This window comes from Fundulus heteroclitus, unplaced genomic scaffold, assembly GCF_011125445.2.
Source record: "Fundulus heteroclitus isolate FHET01 unplaced genomic scaffold, MU-UCD_Fhet_4.1 scaffold_125, whole genome shotgun sequence".
Classification (NCBI taxonomy): Eukaryota; Metazoa; Chordata; class Actinopteri; order Cyprinodontiformes; family Fundulidae; genus Fundulus; species Fundulus heteroclitus.
This window is the reverse complement of record NW_023396537.1, coordinates 299,874-318,037: the sequence shown is the minus strand read 5'-3', so window position 1 is coordinate 318,037 and position 18,164 is coordinate 299,874. Positions and strand designations below refer to the sequence as shown.

Genomic DNA, 18,164 nt, shown 5'->3' with positions numbered 1-18,164 from the left:
GGTAATGTTCTTTGTTTTGTGAAATTTAATCTGCTGTTAATGCCCTGTTCTTGAATCTATGCATAATCTAATCTTGCCTCTTTATTATTATTTTATTATTATTATTATTATTGTTGTTGCTTCTTCTTTTATGTTTGGTTTTATTCTATATTAAGATCTTTTTTATACACTTTTTGTGAATTCTGGCTATGCAGTTCTGTACTGCTACTTGATGTAATGTATAATGGTTAAATAAAGTTATTTCTGGGGGGGGAATCTATAAAGCGAGGGACTCAGTTGACCCGGAAGTAGAAAAGCCAGAGCAGAATGCAGAGGAAGTGGGTTCGTTGTGGGAGTAAGTAAACATGCCTCCAGCTGTAGACCTCGGAGGAATCATCACTGAGAAGCTGAGCGCCGCCACCAGGGAGGTCCTGGCGGCGGTGGAGAGGACCGTGGCCGGCTACGAGGAGGAGGCTGCGGGCTTCAGGCGGGAGATCGAGCGGCAGAGGAGGCAGCTGGAGGTGCTGCAGGTCAAAGAGCCCAGAGGAGGTCAGTGGTAGCCTGAGAGCTAAAACTTCAGATAAACTATACATAATCTGCCATCTTGTTAAGCTTCAGTTATTTATGTTAAAACAGGTGCGTCGTTAAGACTTGTAAACATGGGGGATCAGCCCTAGGGGCCCTTTATACATCTGTTGGAGGGCTGTTAGCCACATTCTCTTTTTCATCATGTTTATTTTCTCCCCATTTTGAAATCATTCAGATTTTCTTCTTATTATTATTATTATTATTTTTTAAGTCGTTTTGTGTTCAGGTCTAATATGATCCCAGATATTTCTCCTCTGTTGCCTGTTTAGTGAAGAAACCACCAGTTTTCTGTGTGTTTAGCCTCAAAGTGTCGAGCCGCGCTGAAACTTTCTCTGAAGAAGAAGAATAGAAACAAGCATCTCTAGTTTTCCCAGAACCAGCCGTTCACGTCGTTAAGTGTAGGTCTGCTGGCCAACATCTGGACATGCGTCTAGAGCAGGGGTGTCAAACATACGGCCCGCCAAACAATTTGGTCCGGCCCGGTGGCTAAATGCATTATCATTATTCAAAAAAATTAATAGTGTTCTGTCTGGCAATGTGGCAATAAGAATTGTTGTCTTAATGCCAAAAAGAGCTCATCAGATTTGACTTTCACAAGTGGAGCAATACTGCTTTTGCCATAGTGCTCCGCTTGATTTATCAATGTGAATAGTGTTATTTTGATTCATGCAGGGAATATCTCAAATTATATGGACACTACAATGGGATAGTAGGAGAGGAAAGGAAGAACAAGAAGAAAAAAGAAAATGTGAAAGAAAGAGGAGATAAAAGGAAGACAATGATAAAACAATTGTTGAAAAAAACATGTACTTCGTTTAATTGAAAATCTACAGTTCCCATATTGTCCACAAGGGGCGCTGTGTTTTAATCAGCAGATGGTAGCACTGAGCTTCAGATGTAGAAAATTGATTTTAAATCATAAGAACAAGTGCTCTCTGAACTCTTTGAAGGGGCGGAGCCTGGTACCTGGGTCTGCATTGTGATTGGTTGGGAGGATGTAATATTAACCTTAGGGCTGGGCAAGTTAACGCGCTAATTTCGCGTTAATTCATTAGACTATTAACAGCGATATTTATTTTATCGCGCATTAACGCATGTTGCTCACATGCTTTCAGTCAGTGTCAGTCAGCACGCGCGCTGACTGCAGCGCGTTGTGTCACGGCAGCACTCTCCCGCTCCCCCTCCTCTCTCGTACCTTGCTCAGCGGCGCCAGCCAATCAGCACGCAGGCTCAGCCTGGCCCGCCCACTCAGCTCTCACACAAACTTAATACACAAACAGCTGAGAGAGACAGCAGCAGCGAAAAAATATGAACAGGGGAAGTAGCACCGTTTGGCTTTATTTTAATACCGTAAATGAAATCAAGCTGTATGTTTTGCAAAAAGCCGGTTAATTTCAGTGGAAACACAACAAATTTATCTAAGCACGTGAAAAAACATGAAAACGTCGAGCCACAGAAACGGAGAGAGGAGACGAAACTTCTGTCATTGCCCCGACAGACCCACAGACGTCACTGACTGAGGCGTTTCAGTCTTCCAGAGAACATCCAGGTAGATCAGAATGGTCATCTTCAGCAGCAGTTCATGTTAACTTTCAAAGTAGATATTATCTATCATATGTTACTGGAGCCCACACAGAAAATGTAATTAAGACCTTAAAGAACCCAGTACATATATTAAAAAAGGTTATTTAAGATAAGATAACATTAGCTAATCCTTTTTTTATCCCACGACGGGGAAATTTATAGGATTAAAGCAACAGGCAGGTGCACACAACACAGACAAAATTACATAAGGATTGAAATATATAAGAGGTGGATTAGCGAAAAAACACTGAACATAACATTATTGTTATTATTATTATTATTATTATTATTATTATTATTGTAATAATAAAATAAAAACCACAAAACCCAAAAGGTCAACAGTTTCATGATACATCAAGCTTAGGGACTGGCTAATATACAGCAGGTCAAAAAAGGCCATATTTTGGCTGCAGTGCTTGCTGTTCTCTTATGAAGAAAAGATCAACTAGTGCACTAAATTCAATAGATGGGTTGAAAATATCCAGTATAAAATAAGATAAGTGCTACAAATGTTACAACACTTTTGTTCATATGGCAGCAGAACATTAAAATAAAAGTGCTCTTTACACTACTTTTGAATTCATTCTTGGAGTTTGCGCATACAATGTGATTAATCATGATTAATCGGGCAAATTATGCGATTAATCGCGATTAAAGATTTTAATCGTTGCCCAGCCCTAATTAACCTACATGATGGGCTCGAATGCAAAAGAAAGTAAAACTTTTATTCTATTGAACTTTTGATTGACCCTTTTTTTCTATCCTCGATATACATCTATAAATCGATATATATTGTTATTGAATTATCATCCAGCCCTAATATATTTTATGTTATGGATCAACACAAGCTGACATATTTTAGATGAATTGACGTAAAACGCGCTGCAGGTATTTATGTTGAGCCCCTTTACGCTGACACTTTACATACTGTCCCATTTTCAGATGAAGCTGGACGTTAAACAGACGTTCCTCTGCAATTCTTCTGACCTCCTCTTGTTTAAGATGAATTCATCCAGAATATGATATAAATCTGTGGCCGATGCCTCACTTCAGCCTGTTTGTTCTGTTTAATGCTGGAAATGCACCAATCCAATACCTGTATCGGAAATCGGCTCCGATATTGACTGGTTAAAAGGATCGGATATCGGATGAATGACGCCAATCCAGCATTCCGATCCCGTCATTTGATTTATTTATTTTTTTTTATATCATACACAGCGATACAGTAGTGCCGATTTAGTCACTTCTGTTCTACGTTCGTAACACCTTAGGATTGGGAACACATCATCACTCGGGGCGACTCAGAGCGATGAGCAAACACAGAGCAACGTGTAGCAAACTTGATAGTCTGACTGCAACATCAGCAACGTAAAATGGCGAGGGGTGGTGATAAAGTTGGTAAATTCAACACCACAAACTTACCCACAAACAACCTGCTAAAAAGCCACATTGTTGTTTTTTTTTTTTTTAAAAAGCCTGATGCCTTCAGTCAAATGGCAAGGTATACGGTTTGTTCTTTCGTTCAGCAGTAGTATCGGATCGGATCGGGTATCAGCTATAAGCTCAGGCCAGGTATCGATATCGATATCGGATTGAAAAAACTGGATCGGTGCATCTCTACCTAATGTACCTGTAGCTCTCTTCTCCTTGTGTTTAGTTTGTTGGTTCCATCAACCGAAAATTTTAGCCATTTACGGCAGTGGTTTTCGTAAAGTCACAGCAGAGATGTTAATCAGATGTTGTTTGGATGTGACTGAACTAGAGCTGCTCCCAGATCTGCAGAGCCACGAGGAGGTGGTGGTTGGTGAGGAGCAAGAGGAGCAGCAGCTCACACAGAGCACAGGTAGGACTCACCTGGAGACACAACCAGAACCCAGACAGGAGATGCTGGTTCTGACCAGAGATCAGAAACAGACTCTGTGGGATGTGTTCAGGTGTGGAGGCAGCTGAGAGTCCCGGTCTACCCTGGAACCTCTCTAATAAAGGGGCGGAGCCAACAATCACCTCCAAACTAAACCAAGAAGACCCGAAGGATCCACATCATGAAGTTTCACCGGGGTAAGACAGCCAGACAGATAAATAAGGACCAGAGGAGTCTCTGCCCAGGCTACTGGTACTGAGGTGTGATGACGGGTTTTAATAAGGCGATCTCTTCATGTTTAAACAGACTTTTACCAGAAATAACAACTCCGTCTTTTAAAGCTTTTATGCCCGTCTTCTTTTTTTTAAACAGTGTCCTGTCTGGCAATGTGGCAATAAGAATTGTTGCCTTAATGCCAAAAAAAACAGATTTTACCTTCACAAGCGAAGCCTTACCACATTTGCCATATTGTTCCGCTTGATTTATACGTGCAAGAAGCTTTATTAATGCAGGGAATATCAAACCCAAAAAAAAATAAGTAAATAGAGATTGATGCGCTCATCAGTAGATCTGTGGTATGGAGCAGAAGCTGCAGGTGTGTTTCCACTGGAGGAAACTCTTCCAGGAACTAGCCAGGACCGTTTTCTGGCAGCTAATTATAAAGTTAAACTAACAAGGAAATGAAAATTTCTTCATGGTTATTTTTATTTGCACAGGAGACAGGAAATTACTACATACTATATTATAAACTATGTCGCATCTCGTCTCTCAGTCAAAATAGACAGAATTATGATTGTTGCACCTTTTATTCCATTTTCCATTTTTGCCTCCTAGAGTTTATTTAATAGATTTCTGAGGTTTTTGTGTCTAAACCAGCAGCTCATTACCTGGCTGTTTTCAGCCGGGAGCCTTTTGATTAATGTCGTCAATCAAGGCTTTTTTGTCATATAGTTCAGGCTCAGCCAAACTGCTGCGTCAGTAAACCTTTCAATCTATAGAAAGTACTCCTGGTTCAGTGCTTCTGTGTTCAGCTACAAATATTTACTGCTCGTAGACGCCAGCAGGGCTCTTTCTGCTTTTCAGCTGGGCACCCGGTGGTTCCCTTTTTTTCATAGAAAGTACTCCTGGTTCAGTGCTTCGCCTTGTGTAAGAAGTAGGGCTGGGTGTCAATTCGATTCTGATTCTCAGGATTTAGAATCGATTCTTTTCGATATGATCTCATATTGAATTTCTGGTGTTAAAACATTATTTTATCTGTTACCTGAATTTCATGACATATTCCTACTTGTATCATATTAACATTGAACAGCTAATTAATAAAGTAATGGCGGCTGAAAGGACCAAACCCACTTCCTGAATGTTGAGACCATCGTTTTCACCGACATGCTGTGGGGCAGAAAACCCAAACAGATCCAGGTTAAAAAACAGACACCAGAGATATCTACAGCTGCTATTTCTATTTAATTCAAAAATACTTTTGAAACCAAACTGGACTCTAAATTTGGACACCGACCTGGTTCATTATTAAAAATATGACCTTAAAAATTTACATCTCGTAGTGAAGCATGAGCCGGAAATGCCGGATCACACATTTAAGTTCACAATGAAAAACCAAATTTTTAAACAAAATTGATATTTAGGAATTAATATGAGAATGAAAGTAATTTTTTTAACAAGGCCCCAGTAAGAAGTCATTAATCGGAACTACTGCTTCCATTAAAACCTTTGTTTTTGTTGTAGAAGGTACTCCTGCCCCAGTGTGCACTTAGCATTTGTTTTCTGGAACCTCCAGACTGTTTTTTCTTTCTGAAGAAAGTACTTGTGGCTCCGGTTGAATTTGTGTTATAATCAAAGTGGTTTCTTTTTTTTTTCTTGTGACGTTTGAGTAATTTGCTGTGAAACGGCACCAAATAACCCAAACTGAATCCACTGCAGGGCTGCTAAAGTCGTAGCTCAACCTTTTCCTTGAACTCTTGTTACAGCAAGAGACTCGACGTGTCTAAAAGCAGCAGTTTGAGAGGAATCATCACCGAGAAGCTGAGCGCCGCCACCACGGAGGTCCTGGAGGTGGTGGAGAGGACCGTAGCCGACTACGAGGAGGAGGCTTCAGGCTTCAGGCGGGAGATCGAGCAGCAGAGGAGGCAGCTGGAGGTGCTGCAGCCTCGGGTCCAGGACCATAAAACGGGTCAGTGTTAGCCTGGAGATACTCGTTAAATGCAAAGCTTTTACAGATTTAAGGTCCAAACAACAGATAAGGACATTCACATTGGTGGTTCTAACATTTTTAGGGCAGATCGACCCAGGCAGGATGGAGGTGTAGCAATTTCTATCAAAAATAGATTCCCTGTGAATGTACTGGTCTCAGAATATGTAATAAAGCGGCATGAATTTTTAGCTCTGGACACTGAGGTCTCTAAAAAAATGCACCAGCTTTTCTTGGTGCTATGATGCATTAAATCAGTCCCACAAGACGAAACCCCAAAAACCCATAAAAATCGACCTTAATTGACTTAGTTCTGATCATGGTTCCACACAAATATACGCCTGCTTCAATATCTGCAAATTACGTGAGTGTTCATTGTGTCGTTGCAACTGCAAGAGATATAAAAATACCCAAAACAAAGCCTCGTATTATCTCAAAGCATGACAGGAAACATTTTTCAGAGTTTTTACCACAGCCTGTACAGTTTTGGCCGGGATAGGATTTATTTGATCGCTAACGTTGAAAATGCCTGGACGTATTTTTTATGACGGTTTTAACAGTATCGCCAATAGGCATGCTTCTTTTTAGAAGATTTAGAGTGAAAGGACGAAACGATCCCTGATTCACATCCAAAAAGCCAGAAAAACAAACACTGAGAAGGACTGGCTCAAGTTTATACTAATTACAAATTTACGTACAGTTACGATTAGAAATGCTAAAGCAGATCACTTCCTCACTTAAACCACACAAAATCTTAATAACCCAATGAAGTTTTGGAAGACACTTAAATCCATAAATCACACTAACAACAGCCCTATTTCCTTAAGACTCTATAGCCTCACCTTTGACTCACCCTTTTCAACCTTATTCTGGCCACAAATTAAATTCCACCAATTTGGAAATCAGCTTTTGTTCTACCACTGTTAAAAGGTGGCGACCCAACACTCTTGAACAATTATAGACCAATATCTAAATTATCCGCCCTGGCCAAACTTCTGGAATCAGCATTCAACTTAAGGAATTTATTTCTGAGGATAATATCTGATTTTCAGTCTGGTTTTAGGAAGCAACACAGAACAACCACTGCAGCATTAAATGTACTCAACGACATCATTACCACCCTAGACAAGTAAAAACACTGTGCAGTCCTGTTCACGGACCTCACACAAGCGTTAGACACAGTCATCTGTACACTACTGGAACATAAACTCACTGCAAATCTAACAGTAAAATGATTTCATATGTGTGAAGGCAGACGGACTCTCATCACAAACACTCACCATCACTAGAGGAGTACCACAAGGCTCACTACTAGGGCCTCTACTATTCATTCTTTACATTAATAACATTAATCAATAAATGCACATACTCATTTCTATGCTGATGACACAATTATGTACAGCTCAGCACCCCTCACCATCAAGCCATCACTCAGTTACAGTCAGCTTTAGACATTTTTAGACCATTCAAAATAATCTCTTTAATCTAAAACTCATCCTAAACTCAGACAAAACAAAATTCTTACTGTTCTTAAACACCAAACTCAACTCTCAAATCACCACCTTACAGGGAACTCAAATAAAATCTATTAACCAATACAAATATCTCAGAATCTGGATTAATAGCACACTTTTATTTTTACACCGTGTTAAACTGCTTGTTAATCGACTTAGAGTCAGGCTGGGTTTATTTTTTCAAATTCGGGCATATCGGTCCTTTGAGGCCTGGAGGAAGCTTGTTGCTGCCACATTTATACCAATGTTGGACTATGGAGACGTTTTGTACTCAGTACTTATTTATAAATGTTTACTTGGTCAGCTTCTTTGTTCCTTACAAATGTGTATTTCTCAGAAATTTACTGGTTCCTGTTATCTTTGTTCCACCGTCCTAATTTATTGTGAGCTCCACACTGCAAAAACGGAACTAGAAATAAGTAAAATCTTCTTTAAAATGAGCGTATTTGCCATTGATTTGAGCAGGTAAATAAGATGATTTGCCAATGGAATAAGATTTTTGCACTTAAAATAGGAACAATTCATCTCCATCGTCTTATTTCAAGTGCAGGATGTCTAATTATCTTATTTCAGGGGTCAAAATACTCATTCAATTGGCAGATAATCTTATTTACCTGCCCAAATCAAGGATAAATACACTAACTTTAAGAACATTTTACTTATTTTTAGATCAGTTTTTGCAGTGCAATGGTCCGACCTGAGCTGAGAAAGAAGGGTTTTCAGTTTGCTGATCCTCCTGCATGGAAACTTCTACAAAACGACTTAAAACTGAGGGAGCTGGTCTCCTTAGAATCTGTTAAAAAGACTTTTAGATGACAGAGATGCCGTCACATTAACATGTAGTTAATTATATTGATATATCTGACGTTTGATGCTTTGGTTTGTAATTGTTTGTTTTGTACGTGTGACATGTAACCCTGCTGTCTGTCTCGGCCAGGACGCTCTTATAAAAGAGACTTTTTTTCCTGGTTAAATAAAGGTTAAATTAAATGCAGCGTTAATCAGATGTTGTTTGGATGTGACTGAACTAGAGCTGCTCCCAGATCTGCAGAGCCACGAGGAGGTGGTGGTTGGTGAGGAGCAAGAGGAGCAGCAGCTCACACAGAGCACAGGTAGGACTCACCTGGAGACACAACCAGAACCCAGCCTGGAGCCAAAACATCAGATCCCAGACGTGGGGGTAACCGTTGTTGTGTTCAGGGGTGGATGGAATTGACGCGCACTGTCTGCCGCTGACCGACGACGAAGGCGCCGCTGACGATGATGAGGAGCCGACTAAAGAGTCCAGACTGAAACAGGAAGACCCGACGGACCCAGACTATGAAATACCTCCAAGGTAACGGACCTTAGGATCTAAAAAGAGCAGACGGTGTCTCAGTTCACGTCACTGGTTCTGAGGTTGTCTGGTGCTTCTTTCTTCTCTCCTCCGTTGTTTAGTGGCTTAATGTCAAATTTATTTATATAGCACTTTAAAACAGGCATAGAACTGCACCAAAGTGCTGTACAAGAGTGACAACAACACAAATGAATAAAAACAAAGTATCAAACACTAGTTTAATTAAATGCCAAAGAATAAAAATAAGTTTTAAGAAGCAATTTAAAATGGTCCAGGCTGTGGGCAGATCTATTTGGAAAGGTAGATTGTTCCATAGAGAAGGAGCAACAGCAGAAAAAGACCGATCTCCTTTCCTCTTAAGTCTGGTCCGAGGAACTGTTAGTAAAAGCTGATTATTAGAACGTAGGGTTCTGGACACGGGCTGAGATTTTAAACGTTCCAGAAGATAAGGGGGAGCTAATCCATTTAAAGCTTTGTAAGTTAATAAGAGAATCTTAAAATCTATTCGATAAAAAACAGGCAGCCAATGTAAAGAGGCCAGTATAGGCCTTATATGGTCACGCTTCCTGGTTCCTGTAAGAAGCCGAGCCGCTGCGTTCTGGATCATTTGAAGTCGATGCATCTGTGATTTGTCCAGAGATTAGTTTCTGTAGATATCTTGGCTTTGTCTTGATGAAGACTGTCCTTATTTTATATGATTGAAGCGTCATCTCTGTAGTAATGTTCTGTGACGCGGCGCTGAACGCTGAGTTGGACTCCAGCAGGACGGTCTCAGTTTGCAGCTTTTTTTTCCCACGTTCTGCAACAATAAAAGGGATTTTTATCCACTTCAGTTCCAAATAAAGCTGCATTTCTGCTGCTCATGTCCAAACTGAGGCATAAATGTGCAAAAAGCCTGATGTGAGACAAATATAGTCCCTCTGATCGATTTGCTGAACAGTGACGAGTCACTAAAAGCCCGCGTTGGTCCGACATCACGGCTTAGATGAGCGGTTCTGATGGACGTCTACAGAACCCAGACGGATCAGTGAGCCGCCGGTTAGACTCTTAACGACAGGAAGACGTCAGAACGTCCATTAAACCCTGACAGCAACAGAAGAAAAGTCTCCTGCCTCGTGTGATTCTGCCTTGTTTTCATGTCTGGTTCAGTTTTTTTATCCAGGGGTCCGTTTGGATCCACACGGTCTCACTTGGTTCTGGTCCCTAAAGCGTTTTCTGCCATTTTTGGTAGTTTTTGCCGTCTGTGAAACATCCGACCAATCAGAGCTCAGCTGTTGTTCTCCTGCTGCAGGTCGCTTCCCTCTAGAGCTCGGTCTGGTGGGAGAAGGTCCGGCAGAACCCGGACCGGCGAGCCGCCGAACCACCTGACCCTCAGGATCCGAATCCTGGAGGACTCTGAGACCAGGGTGCTCTCCAGGGCGGGTAAGATCCAAACAGTAGCTCTGCTGCCGGTCCTGGGTTCAAATCCCAGCCTGGGGTCTTTCTGCGTGTTCTCCCTGTGTAAATTGTAGTAGCATCAGTTTAGCATTTCATCCCATTATGCACAGCACTGCATAAAGGAAACTAGAATTAAGTGACATTTTCTTGAAATCAGTGTATTTTTCCTTGTTTAGAGCAGGTAAATAAGTCTATTTGCCAATGGAATAAGATTTTACACTTGAAATAAGAACAATTCATCTCCATCATCTTATTTCAAGTGCAGGGTATCTAATTATCTTATTTTAGGGGTAAAAACACTCGTTCCATTGGCAAATAGTCTTATTTAGCTGTTCAAATCAAAGAAAAATATACTAATTTCTAGAAATTTTTACTTACTTTTAGTTCCCTTTTTGCAGTGAGCCAGCAAGGCAGCCGCTCTTCTTGACCTTCTATCATGCTTTTATTTGTATCTATTCGATTTTCAAATAAATTTTATTTATATAGCGTCAATTCATGAAGCATGTCATCTCAAGGCACTTTACAAAGTCAAGATACAATCATATTATACAGATTGGTCAAAAATTTCCTATATAAAGGAAACCAGTTGATTGCATCAAAGTCCCGACAAGCAGCATTCACTCCTATCTGGCAGTATCTACTTTCCCCTACTAATTGTTTTGTTTTTCAGTAAGTGAATAAATCTACACCTTATTGCTAATATAATTACACAATGAAAAGGAATTCTTGTTCAATTCAAAATCTTAAACGTACCGTTATTGGTCTATGTACATTTGATCATTAGTAACATTAAAAATCAAACAATAAACCAAGCTTTCTTGGGATTTTTTTAGCTATATCTAAAAATAACCAGCGTTAGCTCACCTGCAAAGAAGCCAACAATTTAAATGGTAGTTTTACTTTAAGATGGAAAGAATATATCACCCAGATCAGAAAACAAGCTTACCTGATTTGGGTTCTAGCCGAAATCATAATATGTGTTTATTTAAGTCTTTATGATAGTTTTCTACAGGCAGGTTTACTTCAACAGTAGAATAAAATCCTGAAATTTTAGTTTCAGTGGCACCCCAAGAGTTTAAATGGCTCCATCTGGCCCCTATGAAACATTTCTGGAGGCGCCACTGAGAAGCGTGGCTGTCGGGTTAACGGGGTTAGGTGTTAGGTGCAGACAGGAGCGGGTTAGAGGCGACGGACAGACGGAGGGTCCATTATTCCATCCAAAGACTCTGAATCACCCAGAAACAACAAAGACTGGCCGTCTAACCGTCTGATCTCCTCCTCAGTGTTTCAGAAAAGCTCTGTCTCAGACCTGGAGTGTCCTCGCGGCCTGCAGGAGCTGGACTTCATGGACCTGCTGAGGTCCACCTTCCCGCAGCTGGCTGCCGGTCAGCCGTTCGACATCTTCGTCGCCTCTAAGAACCGGCAGCTGCTGCCGCTGGCGGTGAAGACGCTGACCCCGGAGGAGATCTGCTCCGGCCACAGGTCCGGCGGGAACCCGACGCTCTACATCCGCCTGAAGGTCCGACTCAGAACCTTTGGCTCTTTAATGCACCGAGGGTCACAGAACCTGGAGCTCCCAGTAACACCAACATGTTTCATGATCTTTTACGATTCCACCGTGGTCCAAACTGCAACTGTTTATATTAAATCATTTTGAATTATTTTATCTCTTTTTAAAAAAAACCTATTGTTGGATTGAGCTGCTGTTGTGTCTCTTGTTAGGAAATCAGCCTTTTCTGTGACCATTATGTGGATTTTCTGCAGGAATCTGTCAGTTTTATTATTCTTGGTGTAGACAATAATTTTTTTGTTAATTCTTTTAAGCTTTTTAACAGAAAAATATATATTTCAGAGGAAACTTCTACAACTCGTAGCTGATTTAAAGGTAGTTAATCTATTCTAGTGAAACGATCTCAGTCCTGATTAGTTAGATTTGGTTTATTTTCTGCACCGTCAATTAAAATGTCTCCAACTCTGCTCCATGTTTTAGTTTCCTTTTAAGTAACAAAGTGTCACCTGAAGCTAAATCTTGGGCTGCGTTAACATCAGCCTCTGTAGATTTTGCTAATTTTTAACATGTCAGTATCGGCCTGATAACTAAATCTGGGCCGATGATAATAATCAATGTTTATTTCTATCTTGCTGTCGTTTTTGTTCCTACGGGGTGCTTATGTGTTTGTTTGGTCATGTGACGCTGATGCAGCGCAGGATTGGTGGGCGTTTAACCGAAGCAGAGAAGTTACATCAGCGGGACGGTCAATTTTCAACGATGTTGAAAGAGTTGGGGAATATATTCGTATCAGTAGCAGTGCCTCCCTAATTCTCATTTTGCATCAGATTTGTTGGTGTTGAATTCATCCGAAGTGGCAGATAGAGAAAATCGTGCCTGTTTATGTAATTTCTAGACCTAAATGGGCTCATTTTAGAAGAACCCTGGATTTTCAAAGTTTATTTTCTGCTCTAACACGACAACACAAGACGTGAAGCTTTGTTTATTTTGTGAATATTTTTTCTCTTAGAAAACAGACGACCCTCCTCCAGCCGACCCTGTGGTCACGAAGCGCAATCAGACCGGGCGTCATGCAAGGTAAACTACAAGCAGGACGATGATATCATATTATACAAGCAGGTATAATATGATTGAACTTGACTTTGTAAAGTGCCTTGAGATGACATGTTTCATGATTTGGCGCTATATAAATAAAATTGAATTGAATTGAATTGAATATAGCAGATATATCTGCTCACTTTCTTTTTCCGTTGTTTTAACAGAAAACAAGCTCAGACTTCAGTAATCTACACATAAAAACAGTCAGAAGATGCTGGTTTTGATCAACATTTACATGCTTGCCTGTCTCGACCTCTAATAAATGTCTAACATTTAGACACGTATTCAAAGAAAAAAATAGCTTTTAGCAAGGATGCACAAAACATTACAATTTGTTTTATCGTTACTGTTAGTTCAATAAAAATGTTATTTATATAGCACCAAGTCACAACACATGTCATCTCAAGGTTCTTTCTAAAGTCAGACTCCATCAGATCCTCCAGGTTGGTCAGAAAGTTTCCTCTCTAAGGAAACCCAGCAGGTTGCATCAAGTCTCTCCAAGCAGCATTCACTCCTCCTGAAAGAGCGTAGAGCCACAGTGGACAGTCGTCTGCATTGTTGATGGCTTTGCAGCAATCCCTCATACTGAGCATGCATGAAGCGACAGTGGAGAGGAAAACTCCCCTTTAACAGGGAGGAGAACCTCCAGCAGAACCAGAACCAGGCTCAGTGTGAACGCTCATCTGCCTCCACCCACTGGGGCTTAGAGAAGACAGAGCAGAGACACAGAAAGCACAGAAGCACACATTGACCCAGGAATACTTTCTATGTTAGAGAAGACAGAGCAGAGACACAGAAAGCTCAGAAGCTCATATTGACCCAGGAGTACTTTCTATGTTAGAGAAGACAGAGCAGAGACACAGAAAGCACAGAAGCTCACATTGATCCAGGAGTACTTTCTATGTTAGAGAAGACAGAGCAGAGACACAGAAAGCTCAGAAGCTCATATTGACCCAGGAGTACTTTCTATGTTAGAGAAGACAGAGCAGAGACACAGAAAGCACAGAAGCTCACATTGACCCAGGAGTACTTTCTATGTTAGAGAAGACAGAGCAGAGACACAGAAAGCTCAGAAGCTCACATTGACCCAGGAGTACTTTCTATGTGAAAGAAGACAGAGCAGAGACACAGAAAGCACAGAAGCTCACATTGACCCAGGAGTACTTTCTATGTTAGAGAAGACAGAGCAGAGACACAGAAAGCTCAGAAGCTCACACTGACCCAGGAGTACTTTCTATGTTAGAGAAGACAGAGCAGAGACACAGAAAGCACAGAAGCTCACATTGATCCAGGAGTACTTTCTATGTTAGAGAAGACAGAGCAGAGACACAGAAAGCTCAGAAGCTCATATTGACCCAGGAGTACTTTCTATGTTAGAGAAGACAGAGCAGAGACACAGAAAGCACAGAAGCTCACATTGATCCAGGAGTACTTTCTATGTTAGAGAAGACAGAGCAGAGACACAGAAAGCTCAGAAGCTCATATTGACCCAGGAGTACTTTCTATGTTAGAGAAGACAGAGCAGAGACACAGAAAGCACAGAAGCTCACATTGACCCAGGAGTACTTTCTATGTGAAAGAAGACAGAGCAGAGACACAGAAAGCACAGAAGCTCACATTGACCCAGGAGTACTTTCTATGTTAGAGAAGACAGAGCAGAGACACAGAAAGCTCAGAAGCTCACACTGACCCAGGAGTACTTTCTATGTTAGATGGTAATAGAGGATGATCTGTCTTACCTGGATGATGTCACAGCTAACAGAACGCCAGACCAGGTGTCCCTTCTATGAAGAGAAAAAAGAGAGAACAAAAAGTTAAAAGCTGAAATAACAACAAGTAATGCAGATTGGAGAGCAGTAGGAGAACTCAGCAGAGTGAGAGAAATAGACCCTGATGTCCTCCAGTAGCCTAAGCCTATAGCAGCATAACTATAGAGATAGCTCAGGGTAACATGAGCCACTCTGACTAAAGCTTTAACAAAAAGGAAAGTTTTAAGATTAGTCTTAAAAGTAGACGGGGTGTCTGCCTCACGGACCAAAACTGTGAGTTGGTTCCACAGGAGAGGAGCCTGATAGCTAAAGGATCTGCCTCCCATTCTACTTTTAGAGACTCTAGGAACCACCAGCAGACCTGCAGTCTGAGAGCGAAGTGCTCTGTTAGGAATATACGGGGTAATCAGAGCTCTGATATATGATGGAGCTTGATAGCCTCAATATTCCACACAACTCCTTGGACTGCTATAAATATTGACCATTTAAACCACACAGTCCTGCTCTCTGTTGGTTATATGTCTAGTGATGCCTGTTGGTTCCCCAACCCAGAACCTTGGGGTCTAGGGTGTTCTGGCAGGTCAGGGCGTTGTCGTCTCCTGTTTTCTTCATGTGGTGCAGCGATCTGTAGCCATCAGGGTTTGAAACGTGTTTTTATGTTGACGCATCGGTAGGTTAACATTTCCTCTCCCTCTGCAGCCCTGACCAAAGCATGGAGGAACCAGAGACGGGCGAAAATGCCGCAGACCCAGGCGACGATGCCGAAGACGGCAACTGGAACCCCGATCCTGAACCCCGGGCCGCCAAAAGAACGAGGAAAAGGAGAGAGAAAGGCGCCGCGAGAAGGACCGTGGAAAGTAAAATGTCCTGCAAAGTGTGTGGAGCCTGGTACAGACAGCTTGGGAGTCTGATCAGCCACGTCTGGAATCACGTCGGCGATGCCCAGGCTGTCTGCGGCGCCTGCGGACAGAAGTTCGAGTCCGTGGACGAGTTAAAGGAGCATCTTCGAAACCACCAGAAGGTGCACGGCTGTCAGCACTGCGGGAAGACGTTCGTCTCCGCCCAGAGTCTCAGCCTCCACGTGGCCAAGCACACGGGCGAGAGTCAGTTCAAATGCAGGGTCTGCAGTAAGAGCTTCACCAACATGGCCTCCCTGAATTATCACAGCTGGCTCCACGTGGAGGACAAGCCACACAAGTGTGACGTGTGCCTCAAATCCTTCGGCCTGGAGTCCCATCTGCTGTCCCACAAGAAGCTGCACACCAACGAGGAGAAGCACGTCTGCGACGTCTGCAACCGGTCCTTCCGCCTCCGCCGGGCCATGACCCAGCACCGGCTCACCCACTCCGAAGACAAGCAGTACGCCTGTGAGGTTTGCGGCAAGCGCTTCAAGCTGGAGGGCTCGCTGAAGGTGCACAGCAAGACCCACGCGGAGAGGGACCGCACGTTCCTCTGCCACATCTGCTGCCGGACCTTCCTGTGGAAAGGAACGCTCATGGTCCACCTCAAGACGCACAGCAACGTGAAGCCGTTCGTCTGCGCCGTCTGCAGCAAGGGCTTCTGGGTCAAGTGCGACCTGAAGAAACACATGAGGATTCACTCCGACGACGCGCCCTACGAGTGCTCGGAGTGTGGCCGCCGCTTCAAGCAGAAGGCCAACCTGGACAGCCACGTCAGGCTGCACTTGGGCATCAAGCAGTTCGTCTGCGAAGTCTGCGGCAAGGAGTGCTCCCGGCGGGAACACCTGAAGGTCCACATGAGGACCCACAACGGAGACAAGCCCTACAAGTGCGCCGTCTGTGACAGAGCCTTCACCCAGAGCCACTGTCTGAAAACGCACATGAAGAGTCACCAGATGGAGGAAATCTCTGTCCTGGAGCCTCCTCAGACTCAAACAGAGGAAAACCCTGTCCTGGATCCGTCAGAGTCCCACCAGATGGAGGAGAGCCCCGCCCCGGATCCGCCTCAGACTCAGAATATGGAGGAGAGCCCAGTCCTGGAGCCGCACCAGTCTCACCAAACACAGGAGAACTCTGTCCTGGAACCATCCGAAACCTGAACGACAGTTTTCTCAGACAAGATGAACAGGAACTTACTTTGCTATCATTTTTATCTGAAACTGACAAGCTTGCTTCGATAAAATTCACATAAAAACACTTTTTACATGTGATGCTTAACATGTAATGTCAGTTTAGAAAGAGGAAATAAAACCGTTAAACATTACCACAATCATTTAAGTAATTAATGGTATGCTAATTTTCCCATTTCTTCCTGTTGAATCCTGGAGATGAAGACCTGGGGTAAGTGGCTGTTTTTCCTGTGGACAATATTCAGTTATTTTACCAATAGGGCTTAAATTAACTTAATTAAAGGTAGAGTTGCCGATGGACCACTTGGTTGTGATACGTAAGCTAGGAAACTACATGCATTGCCCATTTTCTTTCAAACTGCAATCAAAAGCATTTAAAAGTGTGATTTATGTATTATTGGCCTAATCCTGCTTCGCTACTAAAGGCCCATTTTTACCCCGGTTTAAGATTTGACAATAAAATAAGGAATCATTGATCAGAGGTAGAACGGTTTAAATACATATTTAATTCATAGAAATTAAATATGGAGACACACTTACATTACCAATCGAGATCTTTCACCGCGCGGTCGAGAAGTCTGTCTGTCTGAAGTAAGTTTTACCAAGACATTCCTTTTATCAACTTTAAACTCCTCCTGCATGGCTCAGAGGGAGGATGACTGATCTCCTCTCCTTCTGACCACCCCCCTCAGGGCAATAAAACTCCATGTTTATCTTACGCTGGAGCAGGAAGGGCAGACCCCCCTCTGCTTTCCTCAGTAACCCCAACTAAGATATATTTTTAATTCTCAACAACCCCTTCTGTTTTGATCTCTCATAGATCAAACCAATAACTAGGTTAAACTAAGTCTATGTCTTGAAACCCTTAAACAAAATGTAAATAGTAAGATGTAATATGGTAACCCACTGTCCCCTCTGTTGGCGACTTATGAAATCAAATGAAGTTCAAATGTTCCTCTTAAATGTAAAATAACCCAAGTATAAGCTAAAAAGCTACTAAACCTATCTGAATCTCTAACCTACTAGAATTAAGAAAAGTAAGCACCTTTATCCGAGAGGTGCAAGGCTAAGGTAAATGTGCAACTACCAGAGACTATTATATGATCTAAATATGACTTTAAGAGTCCTAACCTAGATTAACAAAATGTCTTCTTAGACATAAAGATAACCCATGAAAGCACTACTCAGATCAAATC

At 42.1% G+C, this 18,164-nt stretch overlaps 2 protein-coding genes across 6 annotated transcripts in view; one reads left to right on the top strand and one right to left on the bottom strand.

The window, feature by feature from the left end:
* The window catches only part of LOC105919959 (zinc finger protein 436), a 91,472-nt gene that overhangs the window by 45,782 nt on the left and 27,526 nt on the right, over positions 1 to 18,164 (bottom strand). The gene's annotated exons all lie outside the window — the stretch shown is intronic.
* On the top strand, positions 256 to 17,102 carry LOC118556255 (zinc finger protein 493-like). 4 transcript variants are annotated; one of them, XM_036128932.1, is made up of 10 exons: positions 256 to 528; positions 3,926 to 3,994; positions 4,086 to 4,209; positions 5,995 to 6,197; positions 8,761 to 8,841; positions 8,930 to 9,065; positions 10,357 to 10,487; positions 11,786 to 12,021; positions 13,022 to 13,089; positions 15,579 to 17,102. In XM_036128932.1, the coding sequence occupies exons 1-10, from the start codon at positions 345 to 347 to the stop codon at positions 16,936 to 16,938; spliced, it is 2,592 nt and encodes an 863-aa protein (XP_035984825.1). In that variant the 5' UTR covers positions 256 to 344; the 3' UTR covers positions 16,939 to 17,102. The 4 variants fall into 4 exon arrangements, with proteins under 4 accessions (XP_035984825.1, XP_035984823.1, XP_035984822.1 ...); XM_036128930.1 differs by having other exon boundaries at positions 3,866 to 3,994; positions 8,773 to 8,841; XM_036128929.1 differs by having other exon boundaries at positions 3,866 to 3,994.